The 26,756-nt window shown below is 53.0% G+C and overlaps 1 protein-coding gene across 2 annotated transcripts in view; it reads right to left on the bottom strand.

Annotated features, from left to right (window-relative positions):
- Positions 1-26,756, bottom strand: part of Pou2f3 (POU class 2 homeobox 3) — a 56,893-nt gene that overhangs the window by 5,592 nt on the left and 24,545 nt on the right. The window contains exons 4-10 of one of the 2 annotated variants that reach the window (XM_042682890.1): positions 12,169-12,273; positions 10,735-10,837; positions 8,760-8,842; positions 5,393-5,575; positions 4,978-5,119; positions 3,431-3,567; positions 1,500-1,661 (exon numbers count right to left, since the gene is read on the bottom strand). In XM_042682890.1, coding sequence (XP_042538824.1) covers positions 1,500-1,661; positions 3,431-3,567; positions 4,978-5,119; positions 5,393-5,575; positions 8,760-8,842; positions 10,735-10,837; positions 12,169-12,273 — 915 coding nt within the window. Of the gene's footprint in view, positions 1-1,499; positions 1,662-3,430; positions 3,568-4,977; positions 5,120-5,392; positions 5,576-8,759; positions 8,843-10,734; positions 10,841-12,150; positions 12,274-26,756 lie in introns of both variants that reach the window. The other variant, XM_042682889.1, reaches the window with a different exon arrangement.

Here is a 26,756-nt window from a genome sequence, read left to right as displayed (position 1 = left end):
ACCAGCAAAAAGTCAGAAGTGGAGTTGTGATTCAAGTGGTACAGATTCAGCCTTGAGTGAAAAAGCCAAGCAAGAACATGAGGCCTTGGGTTCAAGCCCCACTATTAGCACAGATAGATATAGATATAGATATAGTAACCAATCTTATACTTTTTTTTTAGATCCAAGACCATAACTCAAGCTTGATATTGGACACTTTCACTCTTTGGCTGGTACTCTAGCAACCCAGCCATGCTTCTAATCCCCAGTCTTGTAATTTTTTTTTTTTGCTGGTTGTGGGGCCTGAACTCAGGGCCTGTTGCTGTCCTTCAGCTCTTCAGCTCAAGGCTAGTGCCCTAAAACTTGAGCTACAGCGCCACTTCTGGCTTTTTTTTTTTCTGCTTATGTGGTGCTGAGGAATCGAACTCAGGGCCTCATGCATGCGAGACAAGCACTCTACCACTGAGCTACCTTCCCAGCCCCAGTCTTGTACTTTTGAAGCCAACCTTTATCCTGAGGTCCAAGCAATTGTTCGAAAGGCAAATCTGCCCGTGCCAAGGCCCTGCTTCAAAACATCTTCCAACAATTCCCACAAGCCTTCATTCTTTAGCACTGCGTCCCTCCCCCTCATAACCCAGGCCCTGCTGACCAGTGCAGCCTCAACATTCCTCCACATAGAAACCACTCACACTTCCGTGAATATGCAAGTGTGCCCCTCCTTCCACACCCTTCTCATTCTTCTCCCTGGCGAGAGCTCCCATCACACTTATTTGTCTCTCCTTGTCCTGGTGGATTCCACACAGGTATTAATGATCTCCTTAGGGAGGCTGCACTAATCACCACCTCTCGAGGGAGTGCGCTCTGTTAGCTGCTGCCCCCAGCTCTCCCAGGAGAGGAATCCTGTTTATCATTTGTTTATTTGTCTGTTACTCTGCTAGGCAGCAAGGCCCTCTGGGACAGGGAACAAATGGCGTTCATCTTTGTATCCTAGCATGTAGTAGATGGTCAATGGATGTTTGGCAAACATCAGTGGTGTGTGTGTGTGTGTTTTAATGAAAGTTTTATGACTAACACCAACAAGAATGAATTCCAACCACCCTTCCCCATATGATTTTTGGATCTCTGTTCAAATGCTACCCCACCAGAGAAGTCCTCTCTGATCTCCAATCTGCATCCTCCCTCAGTGACTTCATGTCCCTTTATTTCTGCTCTTCTTTGGAGGAACTAAGTGAGGGGACAAGGTCTCCCTGTGTTGTTGGCCTCAAACTCCTGACCTCCTGTTTCTACCTCCCGAGAGCCGGATGACAGGTGTGAGGGCACTCTGGCTCCTCACCCTTCTTCATAACACATCATTCCATGTTCTATCCAGCACCCATTTGCTTACTTGTGTGTTACATGCCTCCTTCCTTACTGACCACCACCCTCCAGGATGGAGAAGACTGCCCTCCCTACTCCCCCCAGGGAATTATGACCCCCCTCCCCCCCCACCGTGTCTGGCAGGCTCCCTGCCCCTCACTCACCAGCCGGGAGTTGTAGATGGGAGACTTGATGGGTGTGGCCACAGGGCAGTTGATTCTCTTCTCTTTTTGGCGTCGGTTACAGAACCAGACCCTCACCACCTCCTTCTCCATGGATAGCTGCTCTGCAATCATGGAGATCTCTTCTGAGCTAGGTTTGGAGTTCTGGGAGGAGGGGGGGCGTGGACAGAGCATAAAGGAACACGGTCAGGTTTGGGGTGAGGGATAGAGGGTGGGTGCAATGAGGCAGGCGTTAGAAAGATAGAGATCCAAAGCTCTAGAGCCAGGCCCCGGCTTCGTGGAGCACAGATTACGTTGGTGCCTTTAGGAAACTTGCGTAACTGCTGAGTCTTAACATCTATGAAAGGAGATAACAGAGCCTACCATGCCGGATTAGGGTGGGGATTACACGAGAAAACACGTGTCAACTGCCAGCCACACGCTGGACACAGTGGAGGGCCCTAGAGGTAGGCCTTTCCTTGCCATCCTCGGGATATGTCTGAAGAGAGGGATTATGGGTGGGTGGTGGGGCCAGACAGAATGCCTGGGCCACGCCCTCCCTTGCGTCCTTTCCTGAGGTCCAGTCCCTTCTCCCTAGGGAGCTACCATCTGCACGCCTGGGAAGTCTGCTGGGTAATTATACATAATGTAAGGTTGTCAGTCCCTTGTTCTGATCCCTGGCACCCAGCCTTTTCCACGCTCCTGCACCCTTTCTTAATGATATCTGAGAAATGGAAAATGAAGGAGAAATTGGCTTCGGTCATCCGATCAGCAGCAGATTGTAGCCATGAGGCCCCTGAGCCCGGTGCTCTGAGGGAGACTCTGGAGGCAGTGACTTGAAGGATTCTGACTAGAAGCTATTTAGCCTCCTCTGGGTTTCCCTCCTCTCCCCAGGGCTTTTTGCCACATGCTTTTGCCACAAGTTCAAGACACATGTACACTGTGATGGAAATGCAACATGGCCGTAAGTCTTTAAAGATGCATGGAAGGAAGGAACAAGAAAGAAACGCATTCAGAGGGCATTGGTGCTGGGCTCCTTTTCTCTCTCTCCCTGTATTGTCCACATTGTTTACAGTGGGCATTTGATTACATTTTTTTTGGGGGGGGGGTCTGGTCGTGGGGCCTGAACTCTGGGCCTGGGCGCTGTCCCTCAGCTCTTCAGCTCAAGTCTAGCGCTCTACCACTTGAGCCACAGCGCCACTTCCAGCTTTTTTCTTTTTTTTTGCTTATGTGGTGCTGAGGAATCGAACCCAGTGCCTCAGGCATGCAAGGCAAGCGCTCTACCACTGAGCCACCTTCCCAGGCTTGATTACATTTTTAAAACCTGAAAAACAACATTGATTTTCAGAGAAGATAATTTATGTGCAACACCCTGGCTTTGCTTTCATGATCTAGATACAGAAATACTGTCCCTCGATTCTGTTCTTTACATCTCCCAGTGAGAGGGATAATGGGCCCAGCACAAGAGGGCTCGATGGGGCAGAGGAAGTTTCAGCTTCCTGCTGACATCCCTGAGTGCCTGGGAACACCAGGTGGATTTGGGTTTTTTTGTTTGTTTTGTTTTGTGCCAGTCCTAGGGCTTGAACTCAGGGACTGGCCACTGTCCCTGAGCTTTTTGTGCCCAAGGCTAGCCTACCTCTATGACCTGTGCCACAGCTCCACTTCTGGCTTTGTGGTTGTTAGTTAATTGGGGATAAGAATCTCACAGCCTTTCTTGCCTGGGCTAGCTTTGAACCATGATTGTCAGCCTCCTGAGTAGCTAGGATTACAGGTGTGGTTTGTTTTTTTTGACCATCTTCCTGGTAGGGGGAGGGGCAGTTGGCACTGGTGCCCAGAGACCTGCTCTGGGCCTGGCCCTCTGCCCATGGGGTGCCTGCTTGCCCCCTGCTTCACACCCCCTCTTCCTCCTCACCCCCCACCCCGGGGCCACTCACATCTTGAAACCTCTTCTCCAGAGTCAGGCGGATGTTGGTCTCGATGCTGGTGCGTTTCTTCCTCTTCCTGCCGAACACTTCGCTGAGGGTGGGGTAGGAGGCGGGCGTGCCCGCCGAGGGGTCAGATGGGGAGGACTCTGGGGTGGGGGGAAGGAAAGGAAACTCAGTGAAGGGGACACCCCGGGTCTCCCCAGGGGTCAGTGGTGACACTGTCAGGACTGGCCCCCTCCTCCTCCATCAGGGGACCAGACCAGACTGAGTCCTGCCTCTCACTGTTCTGGGCCGAGGGTCCAGGGTTAGTGGTCACACTCAAGGACACGCAGCCATCCTCCCACTCCCACTGGGGGGCCTGCTTCGCAGACACACCAGCACTCAAGTGCCAGGTAGAGCGCACTAGCACTCTGAGCCCAAAGCCCTTTCACTCGGTGGCAAAATGTCACCACCAAAGCCAGTTATCCAGCAGCGCTGGACCCCAGGCTGCGGGGTGGGTGGGGCGGAGGGACGCGCCTTAGGCTGGCGTCTGCTCACTAGGTAGTAGAGGACAGGTTCGAGGCCCTCCTATCATTTCTCCTGCTCTGATGCTTCCCTGAGAGCCGTCTCAGGGACAGCCTGGGGGAGGGAGGGGCTTCTGCTCTTTCCCATGTTTCCCTGGGGGAGGACTTCCACAGTTCACCCGCTCCACAGAAGCCACGAACCATCACACGACCACCGAACACAGCCTAGCCCTGGAGATAAACTCCCTCCCTCTCTCCTACCCACCCTTCTCTCTCTCTCCCTCCTTCCTGTCCTCCCTTCCTCTCCACCCTGAGCCAGGCCACTCTAGACCAGCACCCCTCCCTTGGGAAAGGCTGGTAATGACCAGAGGAGGGGGTGCTATTAGCGACTATCCTACAACATAGAGGCCAGTCTCTAACAACAAAGGTTCACCTGGCCCCAATGTATGAGACACTCCACACCCCACATTACTCCCTGACACCAGGCTGGTTGCTTCCCCTGTCTCCCCCCCCCCCCCCCCCCCCGCCTGCTCCCAGCATGCACCATTCCCGACACCTGGCCCTGGCCTGCACCCTTGACCTACAGGCAGGACTATCCCCTGTCCCCCTCCCCCTCCTGTGGTCAGGTTTTCCGAGCCAGGCCTGACCATAGGCTCTGCCTATACCCTGACATCTGTGCCAGACTGGTGAGGTACAGGGCTCTGCCAGGCCCGTACTGCCCAGCCCCCGCAGGGACTGGCAGGCCTGTCCAGGCCCGGGCCTGTGGCCATCAGCGGTCTGAGAAAATGCGGTCTGGCTGGCTGACCCAAACACTGCCTCCGGGAGCTGTTCTGAGGCCTAATGGACCAAAAGCCGCCCCTCGCCCCTCCGAGGGCTTTCTCAGGGCTGTCTCCATCTTCCTCAACTGTTTCTACTGTCTTACTTCTCAGCTCATTGTAGACGGAGATGGAGGAGAAAGGGGTGTTATGCCTTGGCGCCCTAAAGCCTCACGCAGATGAGCAATCCCCCCCAGCCCCCCACCAGGGCTCTTCACGCTGCTGTTCCCAGACCCACCTGCATCGTTGAGCCACTTCTCCAGCAGGGGCTTGAGCTTGCACATGTTCTTGAAGCTCAGGTTGAGGGCCTCGAATCTCGAGATGGTCGTCTGGCTGAAGTCATTGCCGTACAGCTTTCCCATGGCCAGCCCCACATCTCCCTGAGCAAGCAGCGGAGCAGGAGGTCCATGAGGACACGAGGCCCCCTGCCCTATGTCCCCACCCCAGTCCATCAGCCCCCGCAGCCCCCTCTGCTCCTTCCCAAGCCCTCTCCCCTCTACAGTGGAACACTGGCTTCTCCCCCAACCCAGCCTTCCATCCTCGCCCTTCCACTGGCCCCGACCTCCTCTGTTTCCCTACCACTCACAGCTACGCAGGAGGCCCAGGACCACTCCCTGAACTCAGATTCCTCCGCCTCCTTCCCCCACGCCAACCTGCGTGAAACCCAGCTTGATGCGCCTCTGCTTGAAGGTCTTCGCGAACTTCTCCAGCTCCTCTAGGTCACTGGGCTCGTCGGTACCCCTGGGGCCTGGGGGATGCTTGTGCACCGGGAGGTGCGGTGCGGCTTCCAGATGGGAGTCTAGCGAGGATCCTGGCAGCCCGGGGCGGCCCACTGCCTGCGGGGGGCGGGGGGGGGGGGCAGGATACGAGACATGCTGACCCACAGAGATTCAGCAGGCCAAGGCACGCCCTCCGGTGTCTGCCTCTTGCAAACTCAAGAGGGTAGCAGTTCCCAGGAGACACTGAATCTTATTTTTGCAAAGGGAATGGAACTGGAAATTGGAATTTCTAAGAAAGTGGAGTTACTGGAATACATGAGTAGAACAAAAAGGGGGAGGCTAGGTGCCCAGCCAGTGGCTCACACTTGTCATCCTAGCCACTCAGGAGGCTGAGATCTGAGGATCAGGGTTCAAAGCCAACCTGGGAATGAAAATCAGTGAGACTCTTATTTCCAGTTAACTACCCCTCCCCAAAAAAAGCTGGAAATGGAGTTGTGGCTCAAGTGGTGGAACACTGGCCTTGAGCAAAGTTTGAGTTCAAGCCCCAGGACCTGCACCAAATAGAAGAGAAAGAGAGAGAGAGAGAGAGAGAGAGAGAGAGGAAGAGAGGGAGAGAGAGAAAGATAGGGAGGGAGGGAGGAAGGAAGGAAGGAAGGAAGGAAGGAAGGAAGGAAGGAAGGAAGGAAGGAAGGAAGGAAGGAAAGGGAAAGGAAGGGAGGGAAAGGGAAGGAAGGAAGGAAGGAAGAAAGGGAAGGGAAGGGAAGGAAGGAAGGAAGGGAAAGAAAGAAGGAAGAAAAGAAGGAAGGAAAGAGAGAGAAAGGAAGGAAGGAAGGGAAAGAAAGGAAGGAAAGAAGGAAGCAAAGAGAGAGAAAGGAAGGAAGGAAGGGAAGGAAAGAAGGAAAGAAAGAAGAAAGCAAGCGAGCAGATGATCAGGGCAGGGGGCGGCTTCTCTGGGTGTGAGTCTGTGATTCACTGTTTGTTACACAGATTATTTCCTCCTTTCATTTTTCCACCATAAAAGGAGCTTGCTGGGTTATTCATGGAGATCCCCAACACAAAGCTCAGAAGGGGACAAGAAAATGGTTGCTTGCCAAGCTTGGTTTCTTTGTCCCACAGAGCCAGGTGACAGAGGTGTCCATCTGGTACCAACTAAAGATAAGATGACATCCAGCCTGGTGACAGGAAGAGCTTCCATACAGCTTCAAACTCTTTACCCCACACCACTGTTTTCTTCTGCGAGAGTATTGTGGTTTAATTTTAGTTTGTGAAACTGGGTTTGAAGATGGAGCCCTAGGTGAGCCTTGAACTCAATATCTCAGTTTTCGAGTACTGGGATAACAGGCAGGGATGGCCAGGCCCAGTGAGTGATTGGTTCTAATCAAAGGTATTTAAATCAACACGATGTAGATTCACATTCATCCTATTCATTTCTTTATCTACCCATCTATGTGTTTATTTATTTGTGGTTCAGGAACTTGAATTCAAGGTGCCAGTGCTGTCCCTTAGCTTTTCCATTTAAAGCTAGTGCTCTGCCACTTGAGACACAGCTCCACTTCTGGCTTTTGGCTGGCTAACTAGAAGTAAGAATCTCACAGACTTCTCTGCCCAGGTTGTCTTTGATCTGTGATCCTCAGAGCTCAGCCTCCTGAGTAGCTAGGATTACAGGCATGGGCCACAGATGCCTGGCTTCCTTCCTTTTATTCATGCTGGTCAGGAGATATTCTCCTTGGTGTTTTTTTGTCATAAGAAAAGTGCTCTTTGACCTAGAGCTATCTTTTGCAAGGATGAAATACAATCTAGATTTAGGGGTCTGGGTCATGCCCAGTTTAGAGGCCCCTGCCTACATGGATAAAGGGCTTAGTCTCCCTTCCTCCTCTCCTTGCCTCTGCCCCTCTTTCCCCTTCTCTCTCTCAAGATATTCAGAATCATCTTCTGATGGGCATCTTTATGACGAGGAATGCGAAAGGACCAGAGACAAATTAAGGAAGGGCTCTGTTCCCCGGGAGATGTGTGTTACAACAGAATGGCTGGAAGCCTTCACAGAGAGGGTCTGTTCTGCCAGACAGGGTTGTGTTGGGGAGAAGTTAGCCCAGAGCAGACCTTCAGGGTCAAGGCTCCGTCTTCCTATAAACTTCCTTCTCATTAATTAATTTGTTCTTTGACTGGCTCTTTGCCAGACCTCCTTCCTCCCCCTTCACAACCAGTCAATTACCCAATTGGATTGATTTTGTTTTCCAGCATAGTTCATTCATTTTTCTCCTCCAGTCCTTATCAGGACTCTAAACCAGTCCTTTATTCTCCCTCCCTAGGAAGATTTTTTTTCCTTTGATGGGGTCTTTTATGCTTGAATACCTGCACCCAGTGCTTCTGCCTCAACATCCCAGGTGGCTGGAACTAGAGGCGCTCATCGCCGTACCCAACTAGAATGATCTTAGTCCAATGGTCTCTCTGATCAAATATTAGAAGATGTAAGCATTGGTCCTTCTCCCAGATCTGGGTCCAGGACTACAAAGTTCTGGGAGGACGGAGATCGAGTCCAGATCCTAACTCTGGGGTAGGGTTGGAGGGCGGGTGTGGGGGTGGGGAGGCCCCTATTTATTTTAACTACTAGGTGACACCTCTCCTTCCTCCCTAGAGCTCTAATCCTTGGGTGGGAGGGGGAACCTTGGGTTAGTGAGGATCTTCACACCAAGATCACCGCAGCCATTTGAGCCAAGTCCTATGGTTATTGTTTTTTTCCTAGGAGTCTGTGTTGAGGGAAGAAACGGTAGCGTCGGCACACAACCTGGCACGAGGCTGCCGCTGGCTCCCGGAATAGGTATCTTTTTTTCTAATTGATGAATAGGCGTGGCATGTGTCCACGACCCCTCTGCCCTCCCTCCCCAGGCACCCACTTGCAGGATGCAGCCTGCCTCATGGGCCTGAGGTAGGAGGCTCTGTTGTCTGGGACACTGAGCCTGTAGCATTTCCCTCTCTCTCTGGTGGCGTGAGAGCACCTAGGAGGAGCTCGGGTGGGGGGGGGGTGTCATTTGGTATTCCCCGGATGTTGTCTGGGCCCTGGTTCCCAGAGGAGTGATGCCAGGACCTGACGGCCGGGTCCAGTGCCCACCGCAGCCTCGGCATTGGATTCTCATTTCCTGGCCTCGTCAGTGACTTTGGGACAAACCTCTGGCTGTAACTGGGCTTCCTTCCCCCGTGTGCTTGCTGGACAGTCTCCAGTCGTTTGGGTCCTAGAGGAGCTAAAGAGGCCAGGGAAACCCCCACGGGCTGCCGACACCCAGGGGAGGTGGGCACTTCTTACCTGGGAGGCCAGGCCAGGCCCCGACTGTGGGAGGAGGAGGTTGCTTTGTTGCTGTGGAAAGGAGAGAAGATTCGGCTGCAGACCTAGGTGAGAAGGGAGGGGCAGAAGATCAAATCTAGGGCACCTGAAAGACAGGCTGGACACCGGGGCCCCTCCCCACACATCCCAATCAGGTCCCACAACCCACCCGGAGCCCTATGGAGGCTCCCCGCCCCCCCCAGGCACCGCCAGGCATTGCCACATACAGGAGGAGGCCAGCCAGACACAGGGATAAACAGAGATGTAAACAGGAGTCCCAAACCAGTCCTTCCACTTGCCTGCCCTGCCGTCCTGCTTGCAGAGGCTCAAAGGCCCAGAAGGGTCAGGGCAAACCCATGGGGAGAGGGGGGGAAGATGGTTAGCAGGGCTGAGGAGGCAGGAGGGGAGGGGAGGGACCGAGTCCTCCCTGGCGGAAGTGTCTGGGATGCTACAGGAGCCCAGCTACAGGGGGAGCCACGGGGCCATGCAACTCGGAGGGACAGCTGGTCATTGGTCTGAAGCTCCCATACACGGGAGAAAAGCAGAGAGAGGAGGCAAGGCCTGCAGCCAGGAGCCTGGCCGCAATCGTGCCACCGCAATCTGCTCCACGTGCTGCCCCTAGACATCCTCCTCCCTCCCCCTGGAGGAAAGCTGTCTCCCAAGGGAACCTGCCAGGCTGATGACCGGGACAGCGAGCCTCCTTCTTGGAAGGACCCCGGCCAGCACCTCTCACTCTCACTGCCATCAGTCATCAACACAGACAATTGGGGGGGGGGCATGTCGCCCAGCAGGAAGGGGGGGGCACCTGAGGGGTATGTGCTGTCCCTCTGCTGTTCTGCTATTGGCCTTTACGTTCTTCGATCTCCTAATTGTTCCTAATTAAAATGCGCAGGCATGCGAGCTCTTAAAAGGAATTATTCGCTCGTTTTTATAGAGGAGGAAATGGAAGCTCAGACAGGTTAGGTGAGTTTTCTAGGAAAACACACAGCTAATTAGTGATTTTTAATCAAGGGGTGTTCAAACAGTTCAAACTGACTTCAACACTTCATCCTGCATTGTACTCTGAACTCCTGGGTCATCTGCCCGGGCTCTGCCACCTCATTCTTCCGTCTTCTGATAACTGAATTAACTGTTAGTCCTCTTCCCCTTCCAAGAGGGTGACGTGTGTTGCTCAACCGAAACATGTAAAGATTGGCCATATTCTTGCGTCTCCTGACACTGGTCTCAGATGCCTTGGATGTGAAGGAGAGCAAGTGTAACTTGGGCAGGAAGGTAGAGTGGCATTTTTTACATTCTGGATTTCCAAACTCTCTGCTTGTCAGCTATACAGCAGGTGAGAGTTTGGCTTCCTTCATCATTTCCAGCCCCACTTGGTAGAGATGGGAATGGAAGGGGCAGAAGAGAACATGGGTGTCAGTCAGACTGTTCTAGTACTTTCTGGAAGGTCCCCAGAGGCATAGTTCAACTCTCTACTGCACAGGTTAGGTTGAGGAATCAGTCAGGATGAACACTCGGCAGAGCCTTGGTGCTTGACGCTCAAGGAATGTCAGCAGGAGTTGAACATGTTTGCACTGGGTCAGGGAGAAGTTCTGAGACAACCTGAGAGTGCTCGTCATGGCCTGTAGGGGGTGCTGCTGCTCCGTGCAGACAGAACCGCGCCAGACTGAGGAGTGACTGCATCCATCCATCCAGAAAAGATTCTGGAGGAAGTAGGGCTTCTCCCCCTGTGCCACCCCATCCCTGCCCCCCCCCCAATCAGGCCCAACTCCCCTGAGGCCGAGGGGGTGGCCAGCCCCAGCAGGCGGCTAAGAAAGCAAGGGGGCAGCAAGGAAAGGGACCTCGGCCTAGAGCACGGCAGGGGCTGGTTTTAATACCCGTGGGGTGAGCCCCTTTCTCGGGAAGTGCCAGTAACGGCATGTGGCTGGTCCTGGGCTTGTGCCTGCTCCCGGGTTCTTACCTTGCTGCCCAGATGGGGTCTGGGAAAGTAGGAACTGAGACACAGACTGTAGATGGCCGGGAACAAGCACCAGCTGCTGGAGTGGATGGAGCGAGGCCATGTCCTGCGTGTGGAAAGACACCTGTGTCACGTCCCTCAAAACTGGGGGACCCCATCTCCCCGGGCCTGAGGCCTGTGCGGGCCTCCAGACTTTGCTTGCTTCCTGCTTCGGGGCGTCGCTGGCACGTGGCACATAGCAGCTACCCCGTGAATGCTGGGGTTGCTGCACCTCTGAACCCTGCCACGCACCGCCACCTCACTCCACTCGCGCCTCGCGGATTCATACTCCTGTCAGTCCTGACTCGCACAGCCGAGGCCCCCAGGGCTGACAGCTGGCATTACCCATGTCTCAAAGGTTTACCCCAGAGGTGGTATGCAATCCCGGCTGTGGAGTTTGGTGTGTAATCTCATGTCCATTGACTGAGCAGAAAGCCAGGCTCTGAGGGTGTTTGTGGGGAGTTCTGAGTGGGGAGCCATGGAGACCAGGGAAGCTGATTCTTCTTAATAAAACCAACTGACTTCAACACAAGTTGTTTCCTCTGGGCTTTTTTCACCAGCTCTGAACTTGGAAATAGCAAGGTCAGCATTTGGGGGTGCTGGGGCTGCTCTGGGGGTCTGACTGTGAGCTGAATGGAGGCCTGTGCCCTCAGTGTGGCTTGGTGGGCTGATGGGTTGAACAGACAAAGGGAGAGCTGGGGATCACTGCAGGACTGGCTCTTCCTTCACCATGGAGAAGGACCGGCCACGGGTGCTGCCTGGGGGCCCGTCCATCACTCCCTGCCCACACCAGCAACCAGGCCAGCCTGGTGTGTGTTCACGGAGGACCTTGGAGGGGCAGAGCAGCCCTTAGGGGCTGGAGGCTCCTGGGATTCAGTGGTCACTGTCAGGCATCAGCCGCATTTTGGCAAGACCAGCCCTTTTGGTGTCACTGCAGGAGAAATCCTCTGTTCATATCACCAGCCTGTCTTCACCATGCAAGAATCCCACCCCTTCCCTGATCTCCTTAAAAAAAAAAAAGCCAGCACTGGGCCTTGAACTCAGGATGTAGGTGCTGTTGCTTTGATTTCTCACTGGAGACTGGCACTCTACCAGTTGAGCTACAGCTCTACTTCCAGCTTTTTGGTGGTTAATTGGAGAGAAGAGTCTCACAGACTTTCCTACCTGGGCTGGCTTTGAACTGTGATCCTCAGGTCTCAGCCTGAGATTATAGGTATGTACCACTGGTCCCCCTTGACTCCATATTTTACCTTTGCTCTTAGACCAGTAGAGAGCTCTTTAGACCATTACCAAATCACGGGCCACCAAGCGTGGCGGGCCAGCGTTTTTCAGAAGGACGGGACTGAACTCACCAGCTAGCCAAGGAGATGGGAGGTCCTGGCACAGGTTGGCACCTACCCCAGATATTTGGTTCCCCGACATCATGGCAGGTCCTTGGCTCAGGTGACATGGCCGATGCGGGAGGGGCTGATGTAGGGAGTCACCGAGGTCCTCTGTTTTAATCTGCAAGGGAAGGCAGGGGGCGGCGGCGGTCAGTCCCAGGCCTCTCCGGGCAGAGGCCAGAGCCCGTGGGCAGCCTGGGGAGAGATCAGAGCCAGACCAGTGCCCAGGGCTGTGGTTTGTTTTTCCTGCCAGCTTTTGCCTCAGGCAGGGCAGCCGTCAGAAAGTATGTGTGCCAACTGTCCAGTCTGCAAGTTGGGCAGTCACCCATCCTGACTGTGTCCCCACAGCATGTGGCACGGGGGGGGGGGAGGGGGGCTGGGCCAGTGGCTCTACTGTGGCCCATATTCCTACTCATCGACTCATTGAAATGAGAAGTTAGGATATTATGATGACTCCTAAAAGTAAAGTAATTAGTGGATTAATTTTCCCTCTTTCTTTTTGACACATGTTATCAAGATGTAGCCCAGGCTAGACTCGAACTCACACCTCAGCATCCCGAGTGCTGGGGTTATAGATGTACGCCACCATGTTTGGCAGGACTAGACTCTTGTCAGTTCTGAGATGATGCTCTCTCGTTCTCAAAGGGAGGTGTTAGAGTTGAACAGAGTTTCTTCACAGACATTCTCACATGTGACTAGGATGGCTTTCCTCCCCAGCCCTGTGCATGGGAACTCCTGATTGTAGAGGTTGTGGAGGCGTCAAATCCGGTTAGGACGACACTGAGGATCTCACTGATAGCTTGGAATCTCTCCTGTGGGGGACCAGTCTAACCCAAATGAGAACAGGGAGACTAAGAGCCAGGTGTGGTAGTGCATACCTTTAATCTCAGCCCTTGAGAGGTGGAGGCAGGAGGATTGTGACATATAGCAAGACCATGTCACCTTCAAGAAAGAAAGAAAGAGAAAGAAAGGAAGGAAGGAAGGAAGGAAGGAAGAAAGAAAGAAAGAAAGAAAGAAAGAAAGAAAGAAAGAAAGAAAGAAAGAAAGGAAGGAAGGAAGGAAGAAAGAAAGGAAAGAAGGAAAGAAAGAAAGAAGATGGCCATTGGGATTAACACCTGTACTTGAACCAGAAGGTGGATGTGGGTGAGAACCCGCACAGGGCCGCTGGTATATACCATAAGCATAGGAATGCCATCTGAAGAAGAGACACACACAAGCCCCGCCCCACGTGCTCGCAGGAAGGCACCGAGCCCATCCTCCCCCAGCTTCCCACGTAACCTGGAGCACGCACTCCGCCTCTCAGGGGACTCAGTTTCCCCTTCCTGCAGATGGATGATCCTGCCCAGTTTTGCCTCCCTTTCAATCCTAAACTGCAGTGACTAATTCCAGCCCCCCCTCCCCGCGCTCGGCAGGCTCAGGCGCCCAGGGTGGGTGGGTGTGGAACTCGGACACAGCAGGTCCAGCAGGGCACAGATGAGCCCGGCCGGCCGGCAGCACTTCATGAGGGAGGACTCTCTTGGCAGTCTGCACAAACTGCTCTGCTCATGGAAGGAGACAATTTTGGAGCCTTGGTGGCAAAGAGGAAGGAGGGATTGGAAAGCCGTCCTATGGCGCAGAGAAGGACCAAGGACTCAAAAGCGTGGCTCCTGGTGCTGGCCCGGCCCTCCAGCTCCTCTGTCTAAGAAGAGCTGCAGTTCCAGCTCTGCCCTCACATACGAGTTTCTGATATTCTAGGTTCCATTTCATAGGAAGGCTCTTGTTATTTTCTTCTTGACATCTTACTATATAACCCAGGCTGGCCTTGAACTCCTGGCCCTCCGGTCTCAGCCTCCTGAGAAAAGGTAGGATGATGAGCCCGCACCCCCATCCCCAGCTGTTTGGGGATGTTCCAAAACAACCATCACCAAGCCAGGGGCTGGTGGCTGGCATCTGTCATCCTAGCTACTTGGGAGGCTGAGATCTAAGGGTTGAGGTTCAAACCCAGGCCAGGCAGGGAAGACCACCAGACTCATCTCCAGTGAACCAGCAAAAAGCCAGAAGTGGACCAATGGCTTAAGTAGTAGAACAGCAGCCTTGTGTGAACTAAGGGACAGCATGCAGGTGCTGCATTCCTACACATGCATATGCACACCACCACCACCATCAGCACACACACACACACACACACACACACACACACACACACACACACACTTATGAAAACAACCCTAAGGTTTGCCCTAAGACTACTGAGGCAAAGCCCTTTGGCCAGGGTTCCGCCGTACCACTCTTCCCTTCTCGGTCCCTGTCCCAGTTGCAGGGCAGGGGAGAAGGAAGGAGGCAGGGGGCAGAGGGAACGGGCGGGCGAGCCAGAGCTGAGATCACACTGGTGGAACCGCCCGGGGGAGCTGGGGAGGTGGTGTGGAGGCAAGTGGCAGGTTCTTTTCCAGATTCATTATGCACACGCAGAGATAAGAAGGTGCAGCTGTGACAGAGCTAGAAAACATGCGTTTTGCTTCCAGCCCGGCTATCTGTTGGGCACTGTGCCAAGTCTTCCTGAAACAAACCAAGTCTTCCTGCACAAACCAGGGCCATCATGAAAGAAAGCACAGCCTTTCATCTGCTTCCTAGATCCACATTCTCTGGGCAGGGGGGAGGGGGGGGAGGGAGAAGACACCCACCCCCACCTCCCAGTTCCTGCTAGTGGAAAGGTCCTTAGGGTGTAGGATGCAATCTGAGACTTTCTGGAAATTTCCTGCATGACTGTCTAAAGTGTTGTGTTTGTTGTTATTTAGTTTAGGATTTTTTCCCCAGTCCACTGATCTTTTATTCTACTTTTCGTAATTACTGATGTGCTAATGATAACCCCTTCCCCTCCCCGCCCCCCAAAAAGATGAAACCACTTGGAAGACAGCAAGGACTCTTCTCGATGAAGGTGCAGGTTCTGGGCTTCGCTGGGCTGCAGGTGCCGCTCGCTGGAATGGCGTTTTGTGGTATTTGCTTAATGAGCACCAGACACCGGGTTCCAGAATCTTGATTTTTGAACAGGGTGCTGGGGGCTCACATCTGTCACCCTAGCTACTCAGAGGAGGCTGAGATCTGAGGACCAAAGTTTGAAGCCACTCTGTGACACTTTTATCTCCAATTAGCAAGCAAAACAAACAAACAAAAACCTGGAAGTAGAGCTATGGCGGAAGTGAGCACTAGCACTAGGCCCTGAATTTAAGCCCCAGTGCCAGCACACACGCGCGTGCACGCGCGTGCGCGCGCTCGCACACACACACACACACACACACACACACACACACACATCTTGATTTCTGGTCAGTGGTGCTCAGGAAAGCCAGAGCTAGGCTAGGAAGAGAAGGTTCACTGACAAGTATTGCCTACAGAAATACTTTTTGGACACCCTTGGGACTAAGACACTAGGATATTACAAATAAAGTCAGTCTTAATCCAAAAATTAAAAAAATCCCTTCTCACAGCTGTTGAGTGGCAAAGCTGGGAGCTTGCCAGGCTCGGGCGTTGGCTGTGGAGCCCTCCGTCAGGGCCTGACAACTTCTGAGGTGAGGCCCGCAGGCGAATTGGATGGAGCCCCGATTTTCCCGCGTACTTGTGAAAACCCAACCAAAGCCGCAGCCTGCCTGGGATGGGGGAGCTCCTCTCCCGGGGCTCCAGGAGTTGTCACGCGAGAACTGCTTGGGTCGGCCAGACCCCTGGCATGAGAACCACCACAAAGGGCCTGCCCTGGCCTCCTGACCTAACACGGTTTGTGGGTTGGGGTTTGTGGGTGTAGGATCTTCTCCACCCACAGGGAGGCTTGGGCAGTGACCAGGGAGGTGAGAAGCTATCGCGCGTGATTATCTTTGTTAATCCGGGTGAACTCTGTGACTTCTTCCCCTGCCTTAAAAAGTAGTCTTTTCCTTCTGGAAGGAAGGGGTCTCCAGGAGGAGGTGGCGTGTCCTGGAGTGTGGAGCCCACTGGCTTCTTCCCCTGGGCACGGGGCTTGCCTCCCCACCTCCCAGAACCCCGCAGAGATGCAAGTTATATAGCAAGAGGCGGATATAACCCCCAAATCATGATCTCCCAATGCTCGCCCCCCCCAACACACACCATGTTCTTTCCACCAGACAATAATACTACAACTGTCCCACAGATAGAGGAGACGACCGCATGCAATGGCTTGGCATTGCTGTACACTTGTGCCTCCTTCCTAAGTGTCCATTGGCCAATGGGGGTCATAGACAAGAGGACTCTTCTTTAGCTCCTGCCCCAGGGCATTTTCACATGACCCTCTCTCAGGGGGGAGGAAAACAATCCAACACTAATGAATATATCACTGGTGATGAAAATGATCAAAGCTGTTGTCCTAGTTGCATAACTCGTTTGTGGAAAGTGTTTCATAAACATTTCACAAGAAGGAGCATTTCAAAGTATGAACAGCTCCCAACCTGCCTTCAATTACAGGCAAGGTTTTTTTTTTTTTTTTCTCTCTCTCTCTCTCCCCCCAACCCCCACTGCTACATTTCTCCCTGGCAGTGAGGAAGAGTGTGTCTTGTAACTGATCTGGAAAGAGCTGGAATGTCCCTCGTGCAAACATTCTAAAAATATATTACAGGAGCTGGGATGGGGCAGCAGGCAACCTGGGTGCGGGGAACTGGGTGGCAAGCACCCCATTCCAGTGAAGGCTGACTGCGCTGTTTTTCAGTGCTAGGGATCGAGACCAGGGCCTCTCACACCATAGGGCTCTACCACTAAGCTACATCCCCAGCCCTGCGGTGAGTTTTTGGTTTTGTTTAGTGTCAATACTGGGACTGGAGCTCAGGGCCTGAGTGCTGTCTCTTTGTTTTTCATTCGAAATTAGCCTTCTACCAATTGAGCCACAGCTCCACTTCTGACTCTTTTTTTAGTGGTTCATTGGAGATAACATTCTCATGAACTTTCCTGCCCAGGTTGGCTTTGAACCATGATCTTCAACCACTGAGTAGCTAGGATTACCGGCGTGAGCCACTAGTGCCCATCCATGCTGTGCATTTGGAGACCTTCCTCTCTCGGGGGCTCTTGGCTTCTTTCTGTGCCCCTCAGATGCTGTCAGTGGCACTGACTGCCATCAGTCCCAGCCTGCCCACACCTTCTTCCATGCTAATGGGGGCCTGAGAGGAGAGAGCTGTGGGGGCAGAGAGGGGATGATGGGGGGGGGGGAGAGGGGATGATGGGAAGAGAGAAGGGATGATAGGGGGAGAGGGGATGATGGGAAGAGAGAGGGGATGATGGGGGAGAGGGGATGATGGGAAGAGAGAGGGGATGATAGGGGGAGAGGGGATGATGGAGAGGAGAGGGGATGATGGAGGAGAGAGGGGATGATAGAGGGGAGAAGGGATGATGGAGAGGAGAGAGGGGATGATGGGAAGAGAGAAGGGATGATGGAGGGGAGAGAAGGGATGATGGAAGGGAGAGGGGATGATGGAGGGGAGAGAGGATGATAGGAAGAGAGAGGGGATGATAGAGGGGAGGGGGATGATGGAGGGGAAAGAGGGGATGATGGAGGGGAAAGAGGGGATGGTGGAGGGGAGAGAAGAGATGATGAGGGGAGAGGGCAGAGGAGATTATGGAGGAGAGGATAATGGAGAGGAGAGGAGAGGAGAGGATGGAGGAGAGAGGGGATAATTGGAGGAGAAAGGGAATGATGGAGGAGAGAGGGGATGATGTGAAGAGAGAGGAGATGATGGAGGAGAGGGGGGATGATGGGAATAGAGAGGGGATGATAAGAATAGAGAGGAGATGATGGAGGAGAGAGAGGATGATGGAAAGAGATGGAGGCATGGAGGATGATTCAGGAGAGATGGGATGATGGAGGAGAGAGGGGATGATGGAGGGGGAAAAGGGATGATGAAGGAGAGGGATGATGGAGGAGAGAGGGGATGATGGGAAGAGGGGATGATGGAGGAGAGAAGGAATGATGGAGGAGAGAGAGGATGATGAAGGAGAGGGGATGATGGAGGAGAGAGGGGATGATGGAGGAGAGAAGGAATGATGGAGGAGAGAGGGGATGATGAAGGAGAGAGGGGATGATGGGAATAGAGAGGGGATGATGGAGGGGGAAAAGGGATGATGAAGGAGAGGGACAATGGAGGAGAGAGGTGATGATGGGAAGAGGGGATGATGGAGGAGAGAGGGGATGATGAAGGAGAGGGATGATGGAGGAGAGAGGGGATGATGGTGGAGAGAGGAGGCAAGGGCCCTCTGGCCCAGCCAGAGCCACCGGAAGTTGCCACCCCTGCCAAGCGGCTTTCCAAAGAATGGCTCTCCCCTTCCCGCTCCTGCCTGGAAGTGCCCCCGCGAGCCTATCAGTCAGGTGTTTGATCTCTGGCTGCGGGCGCAGCAGGGTTCATGCTGACACATGCGTGGGAAACCTCAGCATTTGAAGCCCATGAAGCTCGGCTTCTCCCTCACCACATGTGTGCACAAACATGTACATCTATCCATATACGTGCGTACACACAGAGCCTGCTCAGTAAAAACGTGCTGCTCAAAGGCCTCACTGTGCCTCGGCCTAGCTGGGTCTCATCTGCGCACCGGGTGTGCACACTGTGGGTTCATCCTTGAAGCAGTTGGCAGGCGGAATCATGGGCATAGAAAGACAATGGGCATGGATGAACACTGTACAGCAACAACCCAGTTGTTATTTACGGGGGAGGCACTCCGCCACTCAAACCAGCTATTTTTGGGTTAGGGTCCCGCTGTCTCCCAACCTGGCCACAGCTCTCTGATCTGTGCCTTCCATCCACACACATATGGGGATTACAGGGCGCTACGTGCTACCAGGCCCAGCTTGCTGGTGAGACTGGGTCTCACTAACGTCTGCCTGGGGTAGCATCACATCCCAATCCTCCTGATTTCTGTCCCCTGAGTAGCTGGGATTACAGGTGTGCGCCTCTGTACCCTCATCCCAACAAAACTTTCCACTGATAGGGGAACAGAAAAGTAAAAACATCTTTAAATAATGCAGCACTATATGATCACTAACCAAAATCCTAACTTTATATATATTATATTGCCCAGAAACAATCTATAAGTCTTATTTGTAAACTTAAAAAGTTGAATATATATATGTATATATATTCAATATATATATATTCAACTTTCTAAGTTGAATATATAGATGATATATATATATATATATATATATATATATATATAAACCATATAATTTATACACATACTTTTTCAAATGACATAAAATGCATTCATTTCTGGATTTGAACTCAGGGCCTGAGCACTCTCCCTGAGCATCTTCACTCAAGGCTGGCGCTTTACCACTTAAACCACAGCTCCATTTCTGGCTTCTTGGCAGTTAATTGAAGAGTCTCACAGACTTTCCTGCCTGAGCTGGCTCTGAACTGTGATCCTCAGATCTCAGCCTCCTGAGTAGCTAGGATGACAGACGTGAGCCACCAGCGCTTGGCCAACAACCAACAACATGATTTTTATCTTATTATTTCTCTCCCATTTACAGAGAAGAAATGGAAGGCTGGAAAACTGGAGTGACCACAAGACAGCTTCTGCGACAGGGCTGAGGTTAGAATCCAGCCTGTGCCCTGCAGGATTAGAACCAGGGACAGCCTACCGCGATCCATGCCAACCCAGTCCACAGGCACATACAGACGATGCCAGGCCAGGAGGGGGCTGCCAATGGAGCAGAGCATGCAGACACAGTGTCACCTCAGAGTTTGGGAGCGGAGAGGGCAGGGGAGACATGCAAGGAAGAGGGAGCGAAGTCCCACACCTGACCTGGACACAAGCAACCGAGGACTACCCAGAGGGCTACAGGGGCCTTGAGGGGGAGGGGCAAGATGAATGAAACAAGCTGAACAGATGAGGCCCGGTATTGACGGGCGTGTCATTGGTGATCATTACTTAAAGGTGAGTGCGTGAAGTCCCGTTTTGTCACTTAATTGCAAGTCACTGTGCCATCTGAGCCTCTTCTTCAAGTTCCCCTTTCAGTCACATCAGAACAAGCCAGGTCTTATGACAGGAAAATCCTACTGGCTTAAAGAAGTCCTCTGTGAATTGTCAAGCAAAACCACCACCGAGTGCCAGCGGCTGAGACCCACAATCCCAGCTACTTGGAAAGCTGAGAACAGGAGGATCAAGATTCAAGGCTAGCCAAGCAGAAAACGTTCTCTGCTCATAACTAGATGCGATGGTGCCTGTCTGGGATCCCAGGGATGACTGAGCAAGGCAGAGGTGCACGTCTGGGCAGGAATGGAGATTCTATCCTAAAAGTAACCAGTGAAAACCAGGGCCGGAGGTATGGCTCCACAGGAAAGCACCGGCCCAATACACATAAGGCTCCCAGTTCCAACCCTCGTATCTTGAAAGGAAAAAGTCAAGCAAGGGGACATAAAATGGAAAGTGGCCTGGGAGCGGACAGGACGTGAAATGGGTTTGTAGACGCAGCCCGGAGCCCTGAGGTAGGCCGGCCGCCATAGCTAGACTTCCTCGCAGGACTGAGGTGGGCAAAGTTCATGTTCAGCTGCGACTGTGATTCTCAGGGAAGTAGAGGCACAGCCCCGTCCCTGGGGGCAGAGGAAAAGCGGGGGCCGCCCCTGCCCTGCAGGTACACACACGTGCAAGCCGGCTCCCCTCCCGCACCTCCTTCTCACGCACAGCCCTGGGAGGCGGCTGCTCCCAGGCCTGGGGAACCCTCTGCGGGTGGGAACTCTTCTCCACCCCACCCTTCACCTGGCAGCCCTCCCCAGCCGCAGATACCATCTCTGCCGTCCCCAGCCCAGCCATGGGAGGTCTGCAGGAGCCGGGTGGTGTGAGCCAGAAGGTTCTGGAAACGTGGAAAAGTACCCGACACATCCAATGAGGGGCCCCAGGTAGCGTCGTGTCCGTGGGCGCTCTTCTTCTCAGAGGCAGTCGGCATGGTGGAAAGTCCGACAGGTCTGTCTTCCCTCAGAGCTCCACCTTGAGCGAGTTACTTCATCTCTCTGAGCTATAGTTTCCCCAACAGTGTAAGGGGAATAATACTGCTTACCTCACCCAGCTGTTGTAAGGATTCAGTAATATCAAATAAGATAGAGCCTTGGCTGGGTGTGGTGGGGCATGCCTGTGATCCCAGTGTACCAGGAAGGCAGAGACAGGAGGATCGTGAGTTCCAGGCCAGCCTGGGGTACACTGGGAGTTCAAAGCCAGCCTAAATGGTGTTCTAAGACCCGGTCTCAAAACCAAATCAAACCACATATACATAGACACGCATCTGCATGAATCTGTGGCCTGCCTGGTGGCTCACATCAACCTCAGTTTGACCTCTAAGCAGCCTCAGTGTCCTCATCTGTACAATAAGAATTAGAAAACCTACTTCTGTAGCTTTATTAGGGTTTAAGGAGCTATTGCTTGGAAAGGGTTGAGACTGGAGCCTGGCATAAGCTAACGGCCGGTCTCTTTCTTGGGAGCACTTCCCTCAGCAGACCCCGCTAGTCAGTGCTCAGCCTGGGCAGCATCTGCATCCACCCGCCGCAATCTCCCACATCTCCAAATGCCGCCCACTCCCGCGTGCCCCCGGGGGTTAGGGAAATGACCCAAACACCTTCCTTTCCCTCTGTCATCTTTTCTGCTCTCCACCTTGCACCTGGGGTGAGAGGAGCATTCCAGGATGTGTCCAGGGGCTCAGGTCGATCCTAGAGCCCGAACTAGTCAAGTCCCAGAGCCCTTTTGGATGAGGCCATGCCTGGAACTGTCTGGTGGAGAAAGCACCAAGTGCTGAGGGGTGGGTGGGGAACGCTAAACATCTAGATAGCTGCTTCCAGTTCCTTCCTGCTCCTCCCTGCCCTGCTCCTCACGAAACCTGCTCTCACTCTAACCCTAACCCATACCTTGTGATGGGGGCCGCTGCCTAGGCCACAAATAGGAAACAGCTGATACCTCAGCATCAGGCCTAAAGCATCAAGCACAGCCTGCAAGAGGGAAGAAAGCAAACAAGTTCTTCTTCCCATTCTTATTAGTGTTCCATGCCTGGCTGAAGTGGTGGGCCTTAGGTCTGAGATGGGTGCCAAGAAATAAATAAGAACCTTTCTAGAAGTCTCTGTAGCCCACTTAATTTGGTGTAAACCTAGATAAGTTGCTGCACAGGGAGAGAAGAGAAATCAAGTCCTGGAGTCCCATTCCTCCAAAAGTATTAATAACTGAGGATTTCTATAAGCCTGAGACTGTCCTAAGTGATCCATAGGTCTTCACTATATTCTCAGTCTTTTTGTTTGTTTTTTGCCAGTGCAGGCATTTAAACTCATTTAAACTGCCTGCTTGCTTAGCTTGCTCACTCAAGTGGCACTCTACTACTTGAGCCATGCCTCTAGCCTTGACTTTTGCTGGTTATTTTGGAGACAGAGTCTCGTGGACTATGCCTACAGCTGGCCTCAAACTTTGATCCTCCAGATCTCAGCCTCCAGAGTAGTTAAAATTATAGGTGTAAGCCACCAGCATCTGGCTTTTTACTATTATTATTTAAACAAGATGCTGGGAAATAAATACTATGACTGTTCTTGGTTTAGATGAGAAAGCTGAGAACACACTTAATCTCGGTATCACACTGTGTAGGGAAGCAAGGAGACTGGACCCATAGTGCTAGCAGGCTGGCAGGCCCAACTTATGGACAGCAGAACTGTGGGAAAATCCCTTAACTACTCATTGCCTCCATTTCCACATGTATATAGACTGGAGATGCTACCAAGTACCTCACAGAGTAGCTCTAAGCATGCAAAGAAACCGCGTACATAAGATACTTGTGCTCCATACTGGCACACAGACAGACTTCAGGAAGTATGACATTCCCATATATATGATGCTAGAGGTTCATACCCACAGTGAAGAAATCACTTCGGATAGGAGAGTTATTTAATCTTGCCAAATGATCTCCTGCCTGGAAATTCTGCTCCACACCTAGCTAGCTGGCTCGCTCGCCGTCACCCCGCCAGGCCAGTTGGCTCCTGCGCAGGTGGCCCTGGTTCACACACTCCCTACTCTGACCTTTGAAGGAACGTTCTGGGCCCCCCTCCCTTAATGGACACGGGGCACGTTCCCCGGGGGTTCTGGGGGACCCCACGTCCCAGCGCCATGCAGCTCTCCCTGTCTGCAGCCAGGCTTACATCTGCCAGTGCTCCTGGCAGGAGTGGAGTGTTCTGGGTGTGTGGGGGACCGCCACGTCACTGTGAGGGGCTTTCTGACCCTCACAGGGTGGTTTTTCTGCCTGTCTTAATTGTTAGGAGGTTCCAGTGGTGTCTACTGCAGGAGACAGAACCAAACAAGACTCTATTCATGTGCCCAGCAACTTTTGTGTTATTTTCAAATGCTCCTGGACATGTGTGCGGGTGATTAATCTTTAATCATAAGCCTACTTAATCATAAACTTTAATCATGTCTATAGTCTCTGTGCGCACACGCACACGCACACACATACCAGTACTAGGACTTGAACTCAGGACCTCAGCTCTCACTTAGCTTTTTGCTCAAGGCTGGCACTCTCTCATGAGCCATACCTCCACTTCCAGCTTTTTGCTAGTTAACTGGAGATTAGAGTCTCTCAAATTTTTTTTCTGCCTGCGGTTGGCTTTGAACCCTGATCCTTGATCCTCTAGGTCTCCCCTCCTGTGTACCTAGGATCACAACTATGAGCCATGGACACCAGCTCCAGTGCCCCCCCACCCTCTGTTTATGTGAGTACAAAGTATCTTTGCCCGCCTTCCCCCAGAGACATTGCTTATTGTGTTTCTGTCTTCCCTTTCCCCTCTCCTCCCTGCTCCTCGTGTCTCCTCTCCTTTCCACAGTGGAGATTTATTTGCATTTTCTGAAAAATTAATCTTTGTCAACCTGCCTGTTGACTAGGTGGGAACTTTCCGGTCCATTCTCTGTGTCTGGTGGGCAGGTTTAATTCTGCACTGAGTCCCAGAAAACCCACTGTGGTTGCTCTCAAATAGCCTGCTGCCAACACAGCACTGCCAGGCTCCTGTATCGGCTTTGTTTTTCAATTGTTTTGCTAGCTGGAGTGGGGAACACCCAGCCTGAGGACTGTAGAAGGTTCTAGAAATCATCTGATACATGACAGGACATACTTGTATGCTCTTGGCCAGCTGCCCTCAGTGTTTGCCTTTATTGTGGTATGTGTGTGTGTGTGTGTGTGTGTGTGTGTGTGTGTGTGTGCATGTGTGTGCATGTGTGCGTGTGTGTGCTGAAGCCGCAGCACCACCTCCAGTGACATTCTTCTGTCTCTTACAGAAGCCACTGTGCATAGGGCATTTTGTCATCTTTCAATTAAAACCTCCCTCTAGAAGTTAAGAATGGATGATAAATCCCAGTGTTGGTCGCACACGCCCTTAATCCTAAGTACTCAGGGAGCTGAGACCTGAGGATCCAAAGGTCCAAAGCCATTCCTGGCCGGAAAACCCATGAGACCCTTATTGCCAAAAAATCCAGCAAAAAATCCAGAAGTGAAGCTGTGACTCACATGGTTGAGCACCAGTCTTGACTGAAAAAGCAGCAAAGACTCCCCCCGGCCACAGGTTAGACAGATGAGCCAACACTGCTGGCTCATGGAACTTCAGGACTTGCTGTTCGCCCAGCCCCAGGCTGCCACTCCCCACTGCACCCCCTAGCCAGGGGCTTCCCGTGGGGGCTCCCCAAGGGCAGTGGCTCTTTCTCTACCCTTTGCGTCTGCCAACTCTTGTTGTGTCTGAGCAGAAGCTGTGTCTCCACCACCACGCTCTCCTCCCCTCCACCTCCCATTGCCTCCCACTTAGTCACTGTGAGATCATCCTCCGCCTCTGCTCCCAGGCCTCTCCCCAGGACAGAAGCAGAGAGAGCGCAGAGGAGGCTGCTGCAAGGCATCATGGGAAAAATGAACTTTATAGCGTCATAGAGATGTGGGTTCAAATCCTTCCCCCCACTTCTCCACCCGCCCCCTCCCTGCAGCTAACCAAGTTACTTAATCTCTTAAATGCTTGTTGAAAAAGGTAAGACTGTCTGGGAGGCAGTTTCCTCCTCTGTAGAACTGGGACCGGGACCCTTCATTGCAACCCAGGTTCCTGATGAGGTTTGCCAGAGATAAAGAGCCCAAGTGCCTGGCCCAGCAAAGGGGCTCAGGTGCCCAGCAGAGGCCCGGGTGCCCAGCAGAGGCTCAGGTGCCCAGCAGAGGCCCGGGTGCCCAGCAGAGGCCCGGATGCCCAGCAGAGGCTCGGGTGCCCAGCAGAGGCCCGGGTGCCCAGCAGAGGCTTGGGTGCCCAGCAGAGGCCCGGGTGCCCAGCAGAGGCCCGGGTGCCCAGCAGAGGCCCGGGTGCCCAGCAGAGGCTCAGGTGCCCAGCACAGGCTCAGGTGCCCATCTGTAGGCCTGTCGGTGAACTGGGCAAAGGTGTACATGAAATGCGATGGCCTCAGAAAGACAGAGTCAGGGAGGGGCAGCACGGGGCAACCCGTGGTTGCAGACGTCCAGCACCGCGGGCGATGGCTGTCTCTTCCTCTAACCCCTTCCCCAAATGCACCCACTCCTCTGTGGCTGGCTCCATCCTTGTCTGTCATGAGAAATCTCCCTGGAGTTGGGGGGATGGCAAGCCCCCCAGGCTTATCCAAAGGAAACAAGCTCACATAGGCCCTCTCCAACTGATGGGGAGACTACACCCCCCAAAAAAAAGGTTTATGGGGACCCCTTGCAGTCTGCCCAGAGCCAGAGGGTCTGGTTGGCACTGGCCCAGCCTCAGGCTCAGTACAAAGGCTTCGCAAGCTCTCTGACATAGGGCAGCATCTCACTTCCACCTCCTGGTAGCTGGCGTGGTCCCATTTGACGTGGACAGCGCTTCCCTGAGCCTCCCATGTGCAGACTGTGGCAATGAGGTAAGGGCCCAGGCTGGGGGTGTCCTGAGTCCTCAAGCCCACACCCCAACCCGCTCAGCGCATTCTTGACGACCTCCATCCTACACTGGAAGGAAACCTGGCCAGTGAGTCTCCTGCTTAGTCCATGAGCCAGAAGTTGGTTCTAAAGAAGATTCTACCGTCTTCCTCCCTCCCTTGCTATCAGTTCCATAGTTCAATCAACTGTGCTGGCTGGAAGTCCTTCTGTACATAACCTAGATGTCTCTTTATAGGTCTGGGAGAGAGAGAGAGAGAGAGAGAGAGGGAGAGAGAGAGAGAGAGAGAGAGAGAGAGAGAGAGAGAGAGAGAGAGAGAGAGAGAGAGAGAGGGATGGGCTTCATTTGTTGACAAGTTTCCCAGGCTTCCTGATGAGTATAATTGCGACTGTGGCCTGCCTGAGAGGTTTGGAGTGAGGACTCCAGGTTGTGACTGTTCTTTCTGACATAAAGATGTGCCCAGGGCTGAGAGCAAGGAAGAAGAGAATACATGTGATATATGTGCACCTTTGATCACAGTCCCATCCTAGACCCCCTACTTGGAACAGCCCTTCACATTTGCCATCTTCTTCTCCACCTAATGTTCCTTCAAAGCTACCCTCAGATACCACTTCCTCCTTGAAGCCCATCCTGAGCTCCCAGAAGAACAAACTCTTCCCATCTCTGCTGGACAGGATGTTTTTTCACACAGCTCCAGGAAAGCACAAAGGAGACTGCTTTCTAGTAA

This window comes from Dipodomys spectabilis, unplaced genomic scaffold (genome assembly GCF_019054845.1).
Source record: "Dipodomys spectabilis isolate Male_0828 unplaced genomic scaffold, ASM1905484v1 ptg000076l, whole genome shotgun sequence".
NCBI lineage: Eukaryota > Metazoa > Chordata > Mammalia > Rodentia > Heteromyidae > Dipodomys > Dipodomys spectabilis.
The sequence above is the reverse complement of the archived record's forward strand: the minus strand, read 5'-3'. Positions and strand labels throughout refer to the sequence as shown.